General features: G+C 39.4%; 3 protein-coding genes across 6 annotated transcripts; 2 read left to right on the plus strand and 1 right to left on the minus strand.

Annotated features, from left to right (window-relative positions):
- The first annotated feature begins 38 nt into the window (after positions 1 to 38).
- On the plus strand, positions 39 to 11843 carry LOC117302314 (ATPase family AAA domain-containing protein 3-A-like). Its single transcript, XM_033786208.1, has 14 exons — positions 39 to 369; positions 872 to 948; positions 1224 to 1385; positions 2000 to 2069; positions 3064 to 3229; positions 3858 to 3927; positions 4176 to 4388; positions 5923 to 6048; positions 6396 to 6520; positions 7248 to 7299; positions 7564 to 7634; positions 8415 to 8582; positions 9319 to 9427; positions 10174 to 11843. Exons 1-14 carry the CDS (start codon positions 141 to 143, stop codon positions 10339 to 10341), a joined length of 1806 nt encoding a protein of 601 aa, XP_033642099.1. The 5' UTR covers positions 39 to 140; the 3' UTR covers positions 10342 to 11843.
- Positions 11844 to 12735: 892 nt separating this feature from the next.
- LOC117302315 (E3 ubiquitin-protein ligase RGLG4-like) lies at positions 12736 to 15999 on the minus strand. 2 transcript variants are annotated; one of them, XM_033786210.1, is made up of 5 exons: positions 15928 to 15999; positions 15176 to 15494; positions 14541 to 14641; positions 13688 to 13936; positions 12736 to 13205 (listed from the first exon to the last, which is right to left on the minus strand). In XM_033786210.1, the coding sequence occupies exons 2-5, from the start codon at positions 15480 to 15482 to the stop codon at positions 12894 to 12896; spliced, it is 969 nt and encodes a 322-aa protein (XP_033642101.1). In that variant the 5' UTR covers positions 15483 to 15494; positions 15928 to 15999; the 3' UTR covers positions 12736 to 12893. The 2 variants fall into 2 exon arrangements, with proteins under 2 accessions (XP_033642101.1, XP_033642100.1); XM_033786209.1 differs by lacking the exon at positions 15928 to 15999 and having other exon boundaries at positions 12736 to 13208; positions 15176 to 15903.
- Positions 16000 to 16757: 758 nt separating this feature from the next.
- Positions 16758 to 18548, plus strand: LOC117302370 (deoxynucleoside kinase-like). 3 transcript variants are annotated; one of them, XM_033786293.1, is made up of 2 exons: positions 16758 to 16846; positions 17624 to 18548. In XM_033786293.1, exon 2 carries the CDS (start codon positions 17646 to 17648, stop codon positions 18453 to 18455), a length of 810 nt encoding a protein of 269 aa, XP_033642184.1. In that variant the 5' UTR covers positions 16758 to 16846; positions 17624 to 17645; the 3' UTR covers positions 18456 to 18548. The 3 variants fall into 3 exon arrangements, with proteins under 3 accessions (XP_033642184.1, XP_033642185.1, XP_033642186.1); XM_033786294.1 differs by lacking the exon at positions 16758 to 16846 and adding an exon at positions 16876 to 17149; XM_033786295.1 differs by lacking the exon at positions 16758 to 16846 and adding an exon at positions 17144 to 17193.
- The last annotated feature ends 1393 nt before the right edge of the window (positions 18549 to 19941 follow it).

Raw genomic sequence — 19941 nt, forward strand, 5'->3', positions numbered from 1 at the left:
GCTTTAACAGCGCCCTCAATTGTTGCAGGGCGGTTAGGGAAATATACCGGTAGTTGACCTTTGACCGATCACCGCACGTGTATTACATCAGTTTCTCGCTCCGCTGGAAAGAAGATTTTTGTGGCAAACTTTCTTTTAAAATGTCGTGGCTTTTTGGTGTAGGAAAACCTCCACCGCCTCAAGAGGCGCCTCAGTTCCCCACCCTACCAGAGGGACTATTTCCAGGGGGCACAGGAGGAGGTGACGGGGGTAAAAAAGACGATGGAGATGGAAGTGGCGAAAAGTCCGGCGTGGCAGGGAGCTGGAGCAACTTCGACCCTACCGGGCTGGAGCGCGCAGCCAAGGCGGCAAAGGATCTCGACAAATCCCGTAAGTTTCGGTCTTTTTTTAGATCGCCTTTTCACCAATAAAAAGCAATATAAAATACCGTCTAGGTGTACTTATTAAAATTGTTCATGGCACTTTTCAAATTTAAAACAATATATTAACTTTAATAAGTATTATTATTTAATTTATATTTTTTTAAATTTCCGTATCATTATGAATCTAATTTTAGGAAAAGTTTCCGCATGGCGCCACAACTTTTTCATTCGACATGAAATAATATAGTTACTCATTGAGTCAATGAGATATCCCTTTTTGTAAAAAATAGTGAAAAAGTGTTGGCGCCATACAGAAAGTTATCCCTAATTTACTCCAAAATGAGATGTTCCTTTTAGTAAAAAATGAGACAAAAATGGTGGCAGGATACGGAAACCTTTTCTGTGGTTTATCACATCACTTGATAATAGCATGAACTAGGAAATGTTATTTAGGACGACCAGTTATTTAAAACTCGAGCCACCACGTGTATTTTTCATTTTACTTTCAGCCAATGCAAAAGGAGCTCTTGATTTGGCCAAAATGCAGGAAGGGACAAAACAACAAGAACAAGTAGCCAAGATTAAAGTAAGATATTGTCAATGTAGTGAGCATTTCCCACATTACTAACTTTGGCCTTAATTTTTGTAAATAAAAACTCTATTTCCCTGCTTTTATATAAACGTTGTCTTCACCATACAATTTTATTTTCTGTTATTGTAAATTTTGAGTCATCCAAAAATTTATTGAGTTGTCTTGCAAGGCCAGACCAATCCATTAGGGTTATTTAACCCTAAAAAAAACAGTATTTGAAAGTTCAAAACTGTAAAGTTATATTTCTGTCAATTTGTTTTATCTCAAAGGAATATGAAGGTGCTCTGGAACAACTGAAGATTGACCAAACCAGGGTTCAGCAAGAAGAAAGACGCAAGACGCTTGGCCACGAGACCCAGGAACATCAAAAGAGGGCGCAATACCAAGACCAGTTGGCGCGCAAACGATACGATGATCAGCTCTCTCAGCAGGTGAAGTTTAGGAAGTTGATCCCAACTGCCATTCCAGTTTCCCAAATATTCTTGGTGTTAAATTATTCGCAGAAAAAAGCGCCCTCAAGGATGTCTAGACCTGAGCCGTCTGGATGACCAGGGCCCAATGTCATGGCTCTGCTTTCCGCCAAATTCTGCGCTTACGATCACCATTCTGCGCTTACGTGGCAACCGCTGACTTTCTGCGCTTGCCTTGTAAGCATAGAATGCCTAGTAACGTGGAGTACGCACGTGCAGAAGCCAAAATTCCCTGCTAACCCATGAAATATGCTTGGCGTAAGCATGGAATTCTCTGCTTCCCAACTTGGTATGTTAAGCAGAGCCATGAAATTGGGCCCTGACTGATCTGACCTAACAGGTCTGACAGATTGCAGCGTGTTTTTGAAGAGGTTTTAAGATTCATACATCATCACGTCAGTCAGCTGCACAGCAGGCAGGCATGAGCTTTTCCCATTCTATCCTGTCTTGTGCTCATCTCCAAATCTCCAGAAGGAAGAGCTGAACATCCTGTGACACTAATATTGCGATGTACTCTGCGTATAGTGTATTTCATTCGTGCAACAAGCTAATATTGTTATCGCTTGATCTTTCAGAGACGAATGAATGAAGAGAATCTTGCACGGCAGGAAGACTCTGTGAAGAAACAAGAGTCCATGAGACGATGTAAGTTTAACCCTCTCACTATTAGTGTGTTTCTGATCACAACCAACCCATACCACACAATACCACAATAGTTTAACCCTCTCACTATTAGTGTGTTTCTCATCACAACCAACCCATACTACACAATACCACAACAGTTTAACCCTCTCACTATTAGTGTGTTTCTCATCACAACCAACCCATACTACACAATACCACAACAGTTTAACCCTCTCACTATTAGTGTGTTTCTCATCACAACCAACCCATAATACACAATACCACAACAGTTTAACCCTCTCACTATTAGTGTGTTTCTCATCACAACCAACCCATAATACACAATACCACAACAGTTTAACCCTCTCACTATTAGTGTGTTTCTCATCACAACCAACCCATATCACACAATACAACAACAGTTTAACCCTCTCACTATTAGTGTGTTTCTCATCACAACCAACCCATACCACATAATGCCACAGCAGCCTACACATGCTGATGTAGAGAGTAGGGTCATACCCCAAAGGGGCTTCAACGAGACTGGTAAACTGAAGAAGCCACCAGCTGTGCTCAATTGCAATGGACTTTGGGTCACTGTTGGGAGAGATAATGTTCTCGACATTGGTAAATTTCTTTTGTGGCAATATGTGGCACTGATCAACCATAAACAAATACAGGAAAATGTTGCATGGGTTACTTTGCCATTGTGTGCATCTAGGGTGTGGGAGATTTGGAGGCACCTTTGAGTATGCGCCTATAACAGGGGGAATACTGATGCAGTGACATTATTTTGTCCAACAATATTTGACAAATTTCATTGAAAACCCACCACTTTGTTTGGATGAAAACCATCTAATACTATTATTGTTTTATTTCTCTCCACAAGTTCAATCAAATTACACTCAAAAGAGATATATGGAGAAGGCAAAACTGAGGAAGAAATAAATTTTCCTATAACCTTAAGGCTCAGTCTGCCGGTAATCATTATAATCTGTGTTGTTTGTTTCCATAGCAACCATAGAATACGAAGCAGAGCTGAGACACAAGAACGACATGAAGAGGGTGGAGGCGGAGCTTCGAGGGAAAGCGAAGGTTGAGAGAGAGAATAAAGATATACGCAACGAGCAGATCAAGCTGCAAGCTGCCGAGCATCGGGAGACGGTGTTGCAATCCATCAAGTAAGAATCAGCAATCTACTCCTTCATTCTGACGTTTGGTGTAAAGTGTGTGATTCTGTGGGCTGTTAGGGAAGAATATAATAATAATAATATCAAAAGTCTTATATGGCGCTCGTATCTACTAACAAGGTACTCAAGGCGCTTAGTATAAATTTAGACAGAAATGAAAGAGAGGTTATTGAAAGTTATGAATTCTGGGACCCAATTATATAGCACCTTATAAGGGTTTATAAGGTGCCTCGGCGCATTTAGCAGCCACAGCCAGGAACACCGGGGCGAACCCCTTCTCTTTTCGATAAGTGCACTGGGTTCTTTTACATGCTGTACACAACACATGGAACCAACGGTTTTACGTCCCATCTGAAGTCGTCCCATCTGAAGGACGAAGCAATGGTTAAGTTTCTTGGTTAAGGACACAAGTGTCACGGCTGGGGATTCAAACCCACTCACTGCTGATCAGAAACACCAGAGTTTGAATTCGGTGCTCTTACCTGCTCGGCCACGACACTCCCACACGACCCAGCTCTTTCCACTTAGTCCTAATGCTGGAAGTCGGCAACATCCAAACTCCTCTGCTCCTTGATGTTTGTCAATTCTCACCTTTTCCGTTGTCTTCCTCTTTTCTCAGAACTGCCGGCAGTATTATTGGAGATGGTCTGAAGAGTTTTATATCAGACTGGGATAAAGTTACTGCCACGGTGAGATAAATATTTCAATCCTTAAAGACACTGAACACTATTGGTAATTGTCAAAGACCAGTCTTCTCACTTGGTGTATCTCAACATATACATAAAATAACAAACCTGTGAAAATTTGAGCTTGATTGGACGTCTGAGTTGCGAGATAACTATGAAAGAAGAAAAAAAAAACATGTCACACGAAGTTGTGTGCTTTCAGATGCTTGATTTCGAGACCTCACTTTCTAAACTTGTTCTTCTCCTTTTAGGCTGCCGGGCTAACCCTCGTCGCCTTAGGGGTCTACTCAGCTAAAATGGGTACAGGGGTCGCAGCGAGGTTTGTCGAGGCTCGTCTAGGCAAGCCTTCTCTAGTCAGAGAAACCTCAAGACTGGGGCCGTTGGAAATCTTACGTCATCCGATAAAAACGACAAAGCGACTGATAAATAAACCATTAGACGCACTCAGGGGAGTTGTTCTTAAGGTGAGTTGTTGGGATGTAGTCATAGATTTATATATAAGAACTACATGGCGCACTGGCCTATATACGCGCTCCGGCATGCGCGCAGGCGGCCATTTTCTAAGTTGACAAAACTGGCATCTCACAGCGTGTGTTTGTGCAGCCATTTTGTAAGTTGAACAAACAGCATCGCGTGAGCGTTAAATAAAAAAAAACTCAAACATGTATTTCATATTCAACGCGCGTGCAGAATGACGCGCTTGTCATCTTGCGGACCCGTGGCGTTTGTGCATGAAGCATCTCTTGTGCGCCCTCTAGTTCTTATATATATTTATATATATTTATTGACCAAACCAACAGCGGACGAAATATTCATATAGCCTATATAAAAAACAATCTGATATGTACAAAGTTAACAATTAAAATAGAATCATCTTAGGAAAGAAAATTAAAGCATACATTGAAGATTAAGTAAAATAAAATAGGGAACAGAAACAGACCACCATGAACGACTGTGAAAATATATTTAAAATAAATTTTAAAAGCAAAAGCCTACATATAACTCTATGGATGTAGTTTGAAACAGTGAATAAGAACAAGTCAACCCGAATACCAAGTTGGACTGTAAAGAGTTCCCAAGGTGGTTGGAGAACTTGGCACCGTTTCCAAAGCACTGAGGAAACATCTACATGACAAATGTGAGGGTAGACCTGTTACGGAAGGCGGCATTTGTGGAAACAGCAAGGATCCTGAGTAAAAAGCCTATTAAAAAAAGGCAAAGGGATGTATCCTAATGTGAGGAGTTATCAGCATTTAAGAAAATGTGATCTTTCTTTTGCATGCTGTGACAAAAATGATAATAATAACAACCAGTTTTTATATAGCATTTATTATTACAACGTGGAAGTGTCATGGCCGAGCTGTTAAGAGCACCGAATTCAAACTCTGGTGTTTCTGATCAGCAGAGTGTGGGTTCGAATCCCCAGCCGTGACACTTGTGTCCTTAAGCAAGACACTTTACCATTGCTTTGTCCTTCGGATGGGACGTAAAGCCGTTGGTCCCATGTGTTGTGTAACGCATGTAAAAGAACCCAGTGCACTTATCGAAAAGAGATGGTGTTACGCCCCGGTGTTCCTGGTTGTGGCTGCTTAATGCGATGTAGCACCTTGTAAACCCTTATAAAGGCTACATAATTGGGTCTCAGAATCCATCACTGCAATAACCTATCTTTCTGAAAGTTTGTATATACTCAGCGCCTTGAGTACTGTGTTTGGTAGATACGTGCGCTATATAAGACATCGATATTATTTGATATTATCGATATTATCTCTTGATGTCTCAAATGGCTTCTTATTATTTTTTAGATTGTTTGTATTGGCTTACCTTTAGCATAGATGTGTAAAGGGCTAGAGTGTCTTGTTAGGTGGATTTTTGGGCTGTATAAATAGTAAATAATGTTTATTGCCATTATGATTTTACAATATTTGATAATTTAAGTGACTGTATTCTATTTAACAAGTTGGATGACTTCGCTCCTTTTGATTGATTGTTTTGCAGCCAAGTTTAGAAGAGAGACTAAGAGAGATCGCCATAGCAACGAGGAATACAAAAGCTAACAAAGGTTTATATAGAAACATTCTAATGTACGGTCCGCCAGGTACTGGGAAGACGTTATTTGCTAAGGTGAGTTGCAAGCGTATTTCACGGGTTAGCGGCGAATTTTGGCTTCTGCGCGTGCGTACTCCCCGTTACTAGGCATTCTAGGCTTACAAGGCTAGCGCAAAAATTTGGCGCTTGCACGTAAGCGGGGAATTGTGATGGTAAGCGCAGAATTCGGCGGTAAGCAGAGCCATGAAATTGGGCCCAGTTCTTTTCAGAACATCTGTACAATGTGTTACCAGAAACCTTGCTAGATTTGGTCCCTCAAATATTCAAACTGGTGTCATTGTTTTTCTTTTCCTTACTTTCTTTGTGATCTTATAAGTGTTTATTACTTCTTCATGTGTGTCTACTTGTTTGTTTGTTGACAGAAACTTGCCCTACACTCAGGCATGGACTTTGCCATTATGACAGGCGGGGATGTAGCCCCGATGGGCAAAGAGGGGGTCAGCGCTATGCATAAGCTATTTGATTGGGCATCTACAAGTAGGCGAGGGTGAGTATTAACTGGAACACCCCTTGGATGGCAATAATGGAAGTGGCTCAATTGCAAAGCAACATCATACGGGAACTAGGGGCCGTGTCCGAAACGGCGACTTCGGCTACAGCTACGGCTAGATCGCGCGCGTCTGCTATTCTTCAACACTGGTAGACGCGCTGATCTAGACGTAGCTGTAGCCGAAGTCGTCGTTTCGGACACGGCCTAGTTATCTGTTTTTTTGGAGAAGGAAAAATATTTATTTTTTTGTTCAAGAATGTTGCCGAATCTTTCAGAAATAAAAAGCACATTACCACACCGTGGCTGAGTGGGGTAGAGCATCCAACTCAAGTTCCGATGGTGTGAGTCATCAGAGTGTAGGTTCGAATCCCGGTTGTGACACTTGTGGTTTGGGGCAGAAACTTAACTATAACTTATTCTCCTCTCCCAGGATAAAATGGGTACCTGTGAGGGTAGAGATTGTTTAGGTGAATGATTAGCAATCTGTGTGCCAACTTGGCTGCTGGTGCCAACTTGACTGCTGGTGCTGCCTACTCCAAAGGAGTTGAGATGGTTCTGGAATGCTTGAGACGCAATGAACAGGGGTAGTATTATAGTGTCAGGCATTTCTACTCAATGATTAAATGCGCCTGATAATTGTCTACATTGTTATCAATAATATTCAAAATGGAAGCTGCTAAATAATTGAAAGTGATTTCTGATTTGTTTTTTCAACTATCTCCAGAGTTCTACTGTTTGTTGATGAAGCAGACGCTTTCTTAAGAAAACGAAGTACCGTAAGTATCTTTTCATTGTTCTTAGAAGGTTATTCAACCATTCATTTTTTGAAGTTTAATTTAACTGTTACATTTTTAGGCAAGTTTAGAGGGTACTAAACATATATAGACAAATTCAGAAATGACACTCTTCAAACAGAAACTGAAAGCACTTGTTCACACTTTGTAAGTGAAAATTACAAATGCGGTGTTATTATTTTTGAATATTGGTTTAGTTTGTATTGATTAGCACAAGGAACTTTTTTTGTTTACTGTTTCCAATAGGAGCTAATCAGTGAGGATGTGAGGAGTACGTTGAACGCTTTCCTTTACAGAACTGGAGAACAGTCAAACAAGTAAGTCATAAAAATCTCGAATAAGTCATTTACTAGGATCCTTCCTTGGATTTTTTGTGCCTTGAACTATTATACTCCTTTATTTCCTGACTTCAGATCGACCAATATATTTTGTTATACAATAATTCAGTTATTCATTTTGGGTTTTTCCCCCCAAATAAACCGATGTGTGTTACTGCTCTAGAATATGAAAGTATGACACTACTCTAGAATTGCAAAGGTCGTGGGTTCGAATCCCACCTGAGTAATATGCCTGTGATTTTGTTCACAGAGCTTAGGAAAGCACTGAGAGTACAGTGCTAACACACATCGGTGTGTATGGGTAAAACCCAATTAACATTCTTTATCCTGATGCAAATTTCCCTTTATTAAAGCCATTGGACACTTTTTTTAAACAGTATTGTCCAAAGGCCCACACTTCGTGTGTCACAACTGATATAAAAAATAACAAACCTGTGAAAATTTAGGCTCAATCGGTCATCGGAGTCGGGAGAAAATAACGGGGAAAACCCACCCGTGTTTCCACATGTTTCGCCGTGTCATGACATGTAAATAAATCCGTAGTTCTCGACAACGAGAATTGATAATTGTTTTAATGTTTTCTCAAAAAGTAAAGCATTTCATGGAATAATATTTCAAGAGAAGTCTTTCACCATTACCTTCTGTAAACCCTGTAAGTTATTTGTAAATCTGTGGAATCTTTTTTTGGGGGGGGTGCCGAAAGTGTACAATGGCTTTAAAAGATTTTAATTAGGACTACTTCATCGTCACTTTTGTCAGGTTTATGCTAGTGCTTGCAAGCAACCAGCCCGAGCAGTTTGATTGGGCGATAAACGATCGTCTCGATGAAATGGTGGGGTTCAAACTACCCGGATTGGAAGAGAGAGAACGGATGGTACGACTCTACTTCGATAGCTACGTCATCAAACCTGCCACTCAGGGAAAGAGGTAATGTCCAGTTGTTAGACTGCAGGACTTGCAATCACAAGGTTGTTGGTTCGAATCCCCCAAGCTAACTGCTGATTTCACAATGACTAGAATAAATATTGTCGTCTAGTTACTGGATCACAATTTCTAGATTTGTGCAATTCATAATCATAGACGTTTAACCAATGTTTGTATGAGAGAGATTGGCTGTTGCCAGCTTTGTGTTTATATCCCCTTGTGGGAGTTTGCCGAGTTCCCTTGATGGGAACATCGTCTAAACAAACAAAAACAAACCAATGTCTGTTGGACTTCGTTATTTTTTCCCGGTGCTGCATATTCCTAAGGAGTTGAGATGGCCAATGTCAAATAAACTGTATTTGTAAAAGTGAAAGGCCAGGCCGTGTCTTGGGCCCCCAACCCAGTCTGGCAAGAGCCCCACCCGCCCTCTAGGTCATGCTTCAATAACAGACCGTGTCTTCCGAGCAGGCTCGTGGGGGACTGAGCTCCGCTGGCCCCCACCAGCAGACCACTACAACAGCCTCAGACTCCGTATACTTGGTATTTGGTTTAAAAGGTTCTACTATAAGAATACAAAATGCACTTTAGTTGCTTGTTTTTGTCTTGTTTGATTACTAAAGCTTTATAGTTGTATAGTTTCTAAGTTCCTGTATCAATATAAATCGTCATTAAGGACCACTTGTATGCCTTTAATCAATTTGTTGTTATTTGCAATTCTTTGTTCTAATCATATTTTTAGGAGATTAAAGGTCGGCCAATTTGACTTTAACGAGAAGTGTACAAAGATCGCCGAGATGACTGAGGGACTGTCAGGCAGAGAGATCGCTAAGCTTGGTGTGGCGTGGCAGGTAAGTCTCCCTAATTCTGATTTTAAAGATTCTCATTGATTTTCAATTTTTTTTTTCCCAGGTATTTGATGACAAATGTTATACAGTATTTGAAGCAACAAATTTTTCAAGTGGTCAACAAATTATCAAAAATGCACTCGGGCCCACACTGTTAAGCTAAAATGGCCCCTTGCCTTAATCAAAGACACACATGTAATGACTGGGATTTGAACCCACACTCTGATGACTCGCCCATCAGAACTTGAGGTTGATGCACCTAGAATGCATGGCCAAGACGTGCATGCAAGAAGAAGACCTTTTGTTCTTCTTCCTAGTCCCTTCAAATCCTCCATCATCCTTCAGTAAAACTGTTGCCCCTTAATATCCATCTGATCCTCTTCTTCCAACTCTGTTCACCAAGTACAGCCTTGGAATTTCATATGCAAGAGGGAAGGCCATTTTGCTTTAGCAAAGGGCATTGGAAAATCTTTATAGGGGCCAAGGCCAAGAACAGGGCTCAAGTACATAGAACTGCAAAATAATGCTTATCAGAATAAGGTTGTCAGCCAAAATATCATGCTGCATGTACAATTTGTGATCGTTATCCTGATTTTGTTGCTAAGCTGAAATTGTTATGCATAGTTTTCTGCTTAAGCAGCTCTATGAAATTGGACCCAGTGCATCAACAATTGCTACAGTATTGAAATTAGAGGAAGAAGATGGTGTACCAATACTTAAAAATATACTTTTGTTGTTGTTTTTTGTAGGCAAGTGCTTATGCATCTGAAGACGGTATTCTAACCAGCGAGATGGTCGATAGTAGAGTACAGGACTCCGTGGCCCAGCACCAACAGAAAGTAGACTGGCACCAAAGTGAAGAAGCAAAGCTAGAAAAACTGGAGAAGATACGAGAAATCAAGACCAAAGGAACATAGGGTACCAAACTTAGAAATCTAGGTGTAGAGGTTTTTTTATCCCAATTCTCAATTTATTGTGGGAGTGCGATCAAGTAAAATAAGGTTGACGGAAATTAGAACAACAAAAAATATCAACAATTTTGTTGGCAATATTTTGCTCGGTCCTACTTCCACTGCAATAAAGATATGTGTGAATGTAGAAATTGTGAAAGAGTGAGTGAGATACTTGTATGTGTAAAATATAAATTCATGAACTGTAGACAGGGCAGCACATTTACAACCCTCCTACTGTTTACCATTCAACATCATCTACTGAGATTTTGGTAGAATGGGAGAATAATTAAGCCAGCCTGCAATATGAAAACGTTATGAATACATCTGCACAGTACACAGTCAACCCTCCTACTGTCTGACCATTCAAACTCATCCACTGTGGTTTTGAATGATAGATGCACTACGCCAGCCTGCAATATGATGTCATGTGGTGATTGGTGAATGCATGTACGCAGTACCCGGATGTACACAGATAGTTCTGTGCACAGCTGTACCACCATTCATTAAAGTGGCTGGTCAACTCGCTGAAAATGTTACCCTCTATGAGTGTGAAACATATTATTGTATTAGAAACGATGTACAGAAAATTGTTAAATACCCAATATACAACAACGAAATCATTGATGAAACTGTGTTCTTTAGATTTTTTTATGTTTTTATTTACAAACTGTCATTATTTAAAAGAATAAAAATGTGATTTTTCTGAATCAACTTTTTACTTTTTGAAAATCTTTGAAAGATATATACAGACCTCAGTTCACCTATACCCACTTTGTCAGGCAACTAACTTGTTTACTCATTGACATTTATAGTAGAATTTCACACACAGGAATGGGCCAGACTATTCCCTACCAATCTCAATTCAGTGTAAACCAATATGGTTAATTTAAACAAATCCAAAATGGCAGCCCACCTATCTGGGGTCAAAGGTCAGTTTCACAAAGAGCTAAGATTGCTCTTAACTGTATTGCATCCACACCTGTATGCTTCGGGGTTTTTTTCCCTGTTTTTATTTAAAGGGCAAGGGCACCAAGGCATTTCTTTCTTGGTAAAGGACACTTTGTGAGGAAATTGTGAAGATCATTTCAAGGGCACCAAGGAAATGACCCTGGGGCACGTAGGCAATCACATTTGTTGCCTCAATTGCTAAGCAAAGTGTGATGTCAACATACAAATCACTATGGCAATTATTGACACTCGTCGCGAGATGAATTTTAGTTCTTTGTAAAATTAAGCCCAGACATCCATAAGTTTCATAGATTGTTATAGAAAATGGAATCCATTCTGAATTCAAGAAATATTAATAAATATTTAATGAAAAATATACTTTGAAACCTGTTTTATTTATTTATTTAAATCAAAGAGTACTGAATGTTTGATTGCATTTTCTGTAGTCTGAGAATCATACATGTGCAACTACGACACCTAGACCAAATAAAACAGTGACGTTAAAAGCCTTGCTGAAGGTAAACTCGGCTAAACGTTTCCAAAGTTTCTCTAAAAAAAATTAAACATTTTTTCCAGAAAACAATACATTTAAACAAAAATTGAGATGGACTGTAATAAAGATGGTTAAATAATACATAAACTTGCTATCACAGAAACAAAACATTTATTACAATTTGTTTTACAAAATATACATATGAAGTTCAAAATATATTTAAAAAGAATAGAATAATCTTCTAAAGTCGTTCTATAAGACCGTGACACTGAAATAATCTGTTACTTCCCTTTCGCCTTTGTCATGGTGTTCTTACCACTGGCACAATTTCTTTATAGAATGTGGGTTAAAGTCACAGTCAGAGCACTTGTGTTTTTGAGCAAGAAACTTCACTATAACTGCCTTGTCCTTTGGATGGGATGTACAGCTGTAGGTCCTGGGTGTTGTGTAATGCACATAAATGAACCCACACTTGTCATAAAGAGAAGGGCTCCCCCTGGTGTTTCGGGCTGGTCTGGCAGCAATATGCGCCACATCACCTTGTGCCCCTTTTCAAGGTGTTGTATTATGGTTGCTTCGATTTTAACTTCAAAGTTATTCATGACAAACTCTGCCAGATTTATATGAAAGACAAGGTGCATTATGATGTTAACAATTAATTAATGCACACTCAAGATTATATTTACATGAGGTAGGGCTTACACACATCGGTGTATATGGGTTAAACCAAAAATTTACATTCTTTATCCCTGATGCATATTGAACTTTATTAAATTCGTTGCGGTACGTGCTGCTAAAAAATAGCATAGCTACCAGGCAATCTCAGTGGTCTAGTTGGTATTGGTAAGACACTGCGCTAGAATTGCAAAGGTCGTGGGTTCAAATCCCACCCAAGAAATATGCCTGTGATTTTGTTTACAGAGCACAGGAAAGTACCAAGTATACAGTGCAAACACATATGGGTGGTGTATATGGGTAAAACCAAAAATTAACATACATGAGGTATCTTCTTCGTTGCATTCAAGAGAAATTTCTTGTTAGAAGAACATCTTCAGCTACAGTCAGATAAACAAAATCAATCCAGAAGCCCTAGTTTTCGGATAGCCAAGAATTGATCAGGGATCTCCATTAAAGCTTGCAGCGCAAACGCTGATTCCTGGTGTCCGCTCTTTGCCGAAACCATCACTCGGTGAAACTCAACAAACTGGAAATTGTCAAACTTCCTCTGGGGAAGTTTGTCGTCAAATTCGCGCATCATGTCCCACGGTCCGTCGCCGACTCCAACCACGATGATTGAGAGTGGGTACCGGGAAGCCTCTACTATAGCATCACGTGTTCTCTTTTCACTGGTAACCTGGCCATCCGCGATAATGATAAGTATGTGGTACTGCTGGAGAGAGGAAACACCGAAAAAACTGAAAATTATAATGACCACTTTGTCCATTGTAAGCGAAATAGGGAGAGTGGTGTAGATAGCTCAGCTGGTAGAGCACTCGAGGCCAAATTCATCAAGCTGAAAATACTGCTTGACAAGTTTCTTTGCTTAGCAAAAATTTAGTGGGCCATCAGTCACAACAATGGGATACTCAGGAATTCTTATTAAAAGTCTTTTTTTTTTTTTTTGGGGGGGGGGGTACTTTGTACAAGAGGAAAGTTGGGTGTGTAAAATCTCTCAAAAGAAAGCAACACCACAACAGGATTTCATTTGATTTGTGAGAATAGTGCAAATAAAGGTTTCATATACTTGGGTTCTCTTTGAAACCACAATTTTGGCTCTGGCTTTCGGCATCATCAGCCAGTTTGAAGGAAACGGGTGATTTGAAATGTTGCTAACTCTTAACTAAAAAAGGATAAACTTGAAACACTGACCGCTTTTGTTTTGCGGACAATCTTGATGGCTTCCTGAATGACTGGAGCGAAGTCTGTCGGACCACTTAGTGTCACAGTTGGTGTGATGTTATTGTAACAATCAAGGACGTCATGGAAACCGTGGCACTCTCCATCGGAGCGGAACGGAAAAACTGATTGACCTTGGGTTGTGATGTCACCAAAGCCGTAGACTGGTAGAAGGTTGTCGTCGTCGAATGGCGCCAAGGTCTGACCAAGAATCATGATGGCCTGAAATTATCAATTAAGTTTGAAGTTACAACAAGTATTTTTTGAGGAGTATGAATTGAAATATATGTATGTCTAACTCAAGTTGGGACCCAACTATAAATGGAAGCGAATAAGATTGTGATGGAGGACATTGGCACTGTGTGATTGCTGATGAACTCTAGACCCTGTAGATTGAATTGGAGATGTGGTGCGCCTGTCATCCTGCCCAATTCAAGTGCAAGTTGTCGTCAATCACTGATGATGACGATGATGATGAAACAATAATTGGCCTATTCTTGAGGCAGGGCCAACTATACAAAAAAAAGGAGGCTTAATTATATCCAATGGTCATGTATAAACAAAACTTTTCAACTATAGACAGACAGCCCCAACTATAGATGAACTGGCCCAAATATAGACAGACTGGCCCAACTGTACACAGACTGGTCCAACTATAGACAAAGTGTCCCTAACTGTCATGACTACAACAGACTGGCCAAACTACAGAAGGACTGGTCCAACTGCAGACAGACTGCCCAATTATAGATGAACTGCACCAACTGATTGAGGGAATGTCCCAACTTGCACACATTGTTTGAGTTTGGTACAAAGTTTATATACAAACCTGTTGATATGGGTTAAAGACTCCTGGCTCAATAGCGTGTAAACTCCTCCCTCCAAATGTCTGTTTCCCAGTGTAGAGGTTGCTCTTTGTGTAGTCGATACCTGGTAGAAAATAAAATAAAGATTCAAGTTAATAATAAAAACCAACAAAATTAAAAAATGTGGTAACAAAAACGCAAACAGCTTTTTCAAATTGTTTTATGAAAATGAGCTTAAAAAGTTACATATCCTGTTTGTCTTGATGTTACTGCAACAACTACCCTTGTCAGGGGGTCACACAGGTTGTGTTGGTTGTGCTCATGGAATTGCCAACCATGCCAGAAACACCAAACGAACTCCTTCTCTTATTGATAAGAGATGGTTTCTTTGACGTGCATTAAACAGCAACTACAGCTTTACATCTCATAGGGACCACAAGTTCATTTTGCCAACCAACACAGGGACTGGCCCACCTAGTTGCCATAACAGAACCCTCGACCCTCCAGCCATGGAGGGTTAGGTTATCGCAACTGCCCGTCTTGTTTGGCTGTTTATGGCTCTCTTTTAACATCGGTCTTATCATAGTCGCCATAATAAGACCAATGTTTAAAGAGAGCAATAACACTCAATATAACACAATGGTACTACAATACTCACCAAATAATAAATTACTCGATTCCAAACCGGCTCTCCTCACAGCGTTACTCACTTCATCCAGCGAGTTAAACTTATCAACAATGGTTTGAAACGATGTTCCTCTCCCCCATCCAAGCACCTTGGCAAGAGCACTTCCAACCGGTGGGCTGGTTAGGTCTGGGTACAAAGAACTGTATGCTGGTGGCTTTTTAGTTGGGGTACCTGAGCCATGGTCGCGATTTCTTGCAGAGAAACCGCTCTTGAAACACTCAGTGATTTTATGCGCGATGAAGATCACAAGGCAAACAAACGCAACTTGGATGATCATGGTGCTCAAGTTCTATCAGAGAATTTGGTTTTAAAAATAAGTTACAACAGAATTATCCTGCAGAAAACAGCTGAACAAAATATCATCTAATCAAATCAAAATGGTTAAAATAGGCGAAACTCAATGTTCGTATTTTGTTTTGGGGCAGGAAACGTTCACATTGATGATGACAAAATGGTGAGCATTAATAAGTTCAGCGTGCACAATAAACGTATAGGTTGTATTGCTGAAGAGCAGATCAGCTTACAAATACAAATCAATCAGTTTTTTCCAGTACAACAACAACAAGCTGATGACTTTGTATGTTGTTTGTGGTCACTCGACACAAGCTTTAGCCCCTTAAATACCACTTCTTACATCTTATAGCATAACCACACCACATGACTGTCGTGAAAGCTAACGAAAACATATTAATCTGATGAAATACAACCCATAGTTCACTTACTTCTTTAGGTACACGTCGACATAGCTGAAGCTGGGAAGTAAACAAACACAATTTATCACTTGTATTATGATCTATTTTCAGAAACATACGGCATTTAACCAACGTGTACATTTGCTATGGTGACTCATTGCACCTAAGAAACTATACAAAATATAGTGCTCTTTGTTCCCCAACCCAAATGTAAAAATTGTTAAAGAATGAGCTTCTAAAACGTTGAAATGTTTTACAAATAAATTAAACCAAGTTTAGGCATTTTGTTTTTACAATTTGTCCAAAACAGAATTTATTAAATGTTTGGCGGATTGATATTTAAATCAGAAAGAGTGACACGTCGAGGTAAGCTGCAGTAGTTAGGTGCTATCAAAGTGCAATGCCTTATGTGTTAATTTATCACACCCGTACGACTGGGAGCCAGGCAGATTTGCAAGCAGACATTAGCAAACAACGCATTTTATGATGATTACACTCAGTAAACAATACAAAATGCGTATGAATTATGTATAGCGCTACAGTGCAGTATATTTTGATTTTTGAAAGAGAAATTACATAAAAACCAACTTCTTATTAACCACACGCACAAATACTTCTACCTCCATGACCCAGCCAGCGTACCGCTAATGTTACATAGCGCCCTCTGTGGACGTCAAAATAATAAGAAGTCTTAAAAATATTCCTTTTTTTCGACCTCCGTTAGTTTAGCATAGCGCCCTCTGTTTACGTCAAAATCACAAAATCAACACACGGACTAAATGTGAAACCTATGCGTATTTGTATACAAACTACACCAAGCCTCAGATGGGTACCAGTCTACTATTTTTCCTACATCACACATGCAATTATAATTTATTCTCGTCTGTCATTGCAAGTCCAGGCAAAATTCCCCCAGCTCGCTTTGTTTATGTAATTTGTCTACACACAGGTTAGTGAGTCAGCCATAAAAATAATTTATAGAACCATTGAGTAAGGACGGAAGTTATGAGCAACTTGTGTTTGAAGAGTTGGTTTCTGTATTCTAGATAACACAATTTGGCTGTAAATGCACTGAAACTATTATTGAACACTGTCTGTAAAGTAAAGTAACAGTACACATGTCGAGAAGTCTATCAACAGATCAATACAATCAGATCACACAAAATTTAACAACACCTCGAGTTTTGGAAGTGTGAACTGAGTGAAATCTTGTTAACAGGCTCTCTCATCAATAACAAAGGACCGAGTCAAAGTGAGTGATAAACGAATGAAAGAAATATGTTGTTAAGAACAAGAGTGAGTAGGAATTTTAGAAATATTAGGACTTTAGTTAGGAGTGTCATTCTTAATTCTTCTGTAGGAAGAATTCTTTCTTTGTTTGAGTTTGTTGATTATCATTGAAATGAAGCATTTCTTTATCAGACTTAAAAAGTTTAATTGTACAATTTTACAATACAAGTTGAAGTTGTAATTTATTTTATTAATTTTTAAAAACTACACAGAATACACAGTACAATTTGAAATTTAAAGTCGGATATCTCAACTTCAATATGTAAAAATGCATTCTATTTGCTTTCTGGTTTCGGATTTAGACTTTCTTTTACAAAATTATGGTTTTATGACATGAAACTTTCTGATGAATTTGTCAAACGCTTTTTGATAAGGTTTTCCTTGTATATTTTTCCTGATGCTAATTTAAATTTGGATTCTGAATCTTCTTTCGCAGATGTGCCTTTTATTCAGTAACGATGTTACTCAGTAGAATCTTCAGAGTCGTGGCTCGTTCTGCCAGTAACCATAGCATCTGTTTAAACAGAACACTCAGTAAACAGTGGTACAACGTTTTGTGTCTTCTAAGTAAACACTTGAACTTTGTGAAAATGATGAGCGATAATGCATCATCGAGAAACTTTAAATTCCAAGATGGAGAGAAACCCTTTACAGTTTCTATTGAAGGAAACATCGGGGCAGGCAAGACTACCCTCGTGAACTTCTTCTCTAAGCAGAAGGACGTCACTGTTATTGAAGAGCCTGTTAAGAAATGGCAGAATGTCCGTGGCCATAATCTCTTTGATCTGATGTATCATGACCCTCAACAATGGAGCTTTGTGTTCCAGTCCTACGTTCAACTCACCATGCTGGAGAATCATAGCATCCAAGTTGACACCCCTATCAAACTAATGGAGCGGTCGGTACACAGCGCTCGATATTGCTTCGTTGAAAACATGCATCTTGAGAAGAAGATGTCCGACCCAGAGTTTGTAGTCCTGGATGAGCTTTACCAATGGGTCGTCAGAAACCATGATTTCAGCGTTGATCGCATCATTTATCTTCAGACCACACCCGAGAAATGTCATGAGAGAGTTCTTGAGCGTTGCCGAGATGAAGAAGAGGGTATTCCGCTGGAGTATTTACAAGGTATTCATCAAAGATATGAAGATTGGTTGATCCATAAGAAGTTTCCTGTCCCAGGGTCCGTGATGGTTCTGGATGCGACGTCCTCGCTGGAGGAGATGCTGAGGACATATGAAACTAAACAGAACACTATCTTGTGCTAAGGATGAAGGAAACAGGCCTGAATTTCATCTTTGAGAGGGCAAGGCCATTTCATTTTGAGATTTTTGAAGTCTATGGGAAACATTTAAAGGGGCACCAAGGCCAAAGACCAGGGCAACGGAAGCCATGGCCTAGTTTGCCTTCGTGAAATTCCAGGCCTAAGGAAACAATAACTCTCACTACACCAAATCTTGTTTTTTAGATTAAAAAGGACACCACACTATACTCACTTTGGGATGCATTGCTTTGAACAGAATGAACTCAAAATGGCAGCATCATGAAGGACAATGGACTAGTTTAACAGCTGACTAAACTGACACCAAAGTCATGTGAAGATCATTTTCTTTCAGATCAAATTTGGTTATAAACTGCTTTGAAAAAGGTGTCTGGCCTAATACTATTTGACTCTCATGTGACATGATGAAGGCCAGTTCCACCGTAGCCTTAGTTTTATGCCAGTTGCCTGGTGAACAAATTTTGATTAATTTACACATTTTACTTCTTTGTACAAACTATGCTAAATCCTCTGTAAGTAATTCTTTACTTTACTATATTCTTGATACTGTATGGGCCAAAACCACTTGTATTGCATGAGCTTTGTGATTGAAGGGGGACTGCTGTCAACTCATGATCATAGCGGGCCTTTTGCTGTACTTTAGAGTTAAAGACACTGGACACTATTGGTAATTGTCAAAGACTAGTCTTCTGACTTGGTGTATCTCAACATATGCACAACAATAAACCTGTGAAAATTTGAACTCAATTGGTTGTTGAAGTTGCATGATAATAACGGAAGTAAAAAAAACCTTGTTACACGAAGTTGTGTGCTTTCAGATGCTTGATTTCGGGACCTCAAAATCTAATTCTGAGCTGAGGTCTTGTAATCAAATTCAAATATTTTAGTGAAAAATTACTTCTTTCTCGAAAACTACAATACTTCAGAGAGAGCAGTTTCTCACAATGTTTTATACTATCGACAGCTCTCCATTGCTTGTTACCAAGTCAGTTTTTATGCTAACAATTATTTTGATTAATTACCAATATTGTCCAGTGCCTTTAACTCGAACCCAGTTTCTGTGTATGACAGTGCCCTTTATGCCTAGCTGGGTTAGAGGTTAAACTCCATCAGGACCTGGGCCCAATTTCATAAGGTCTGTAAGCACAAACACTTGCAAAGCACAACAAAATATTGGTTAATAGAAACGGGTTACCAGCCAAAATTGCATTAAGATTGAATTGTGACTGGTGTCCTACTTAGTTTTTGCTTAGCAAAGTAATTTGTCAAGCAGTCAGTATTTTATGCTTAACAGATTTATGGAATTAGGCCCTGCTGTGATACTGATCATGGCAATAGTTTTCCTTTGAAAATCTGGTTTGTATGTAAATAATACGCTAATCCAACCCAACAGTTTTTTAAAATCATTAAAAATAAATTCCTCTGAATTACAACATTCCAGTTAATTTCACTTTCATTATGTAACAATAGAG

Source organism: Asterias rubens, chromosome 18 (assembly GCF_902459465.1).
Source record: "Asterias rubens chromosome 18, eAstRub1.3, whole genome shotgun sequence".
Lineage (NCBI taxonomy): Eukaryota > Metazoa > Echinodermata > Asteroidea > Forcipulatida > Asteriidae > Asterias > Asterias rubens.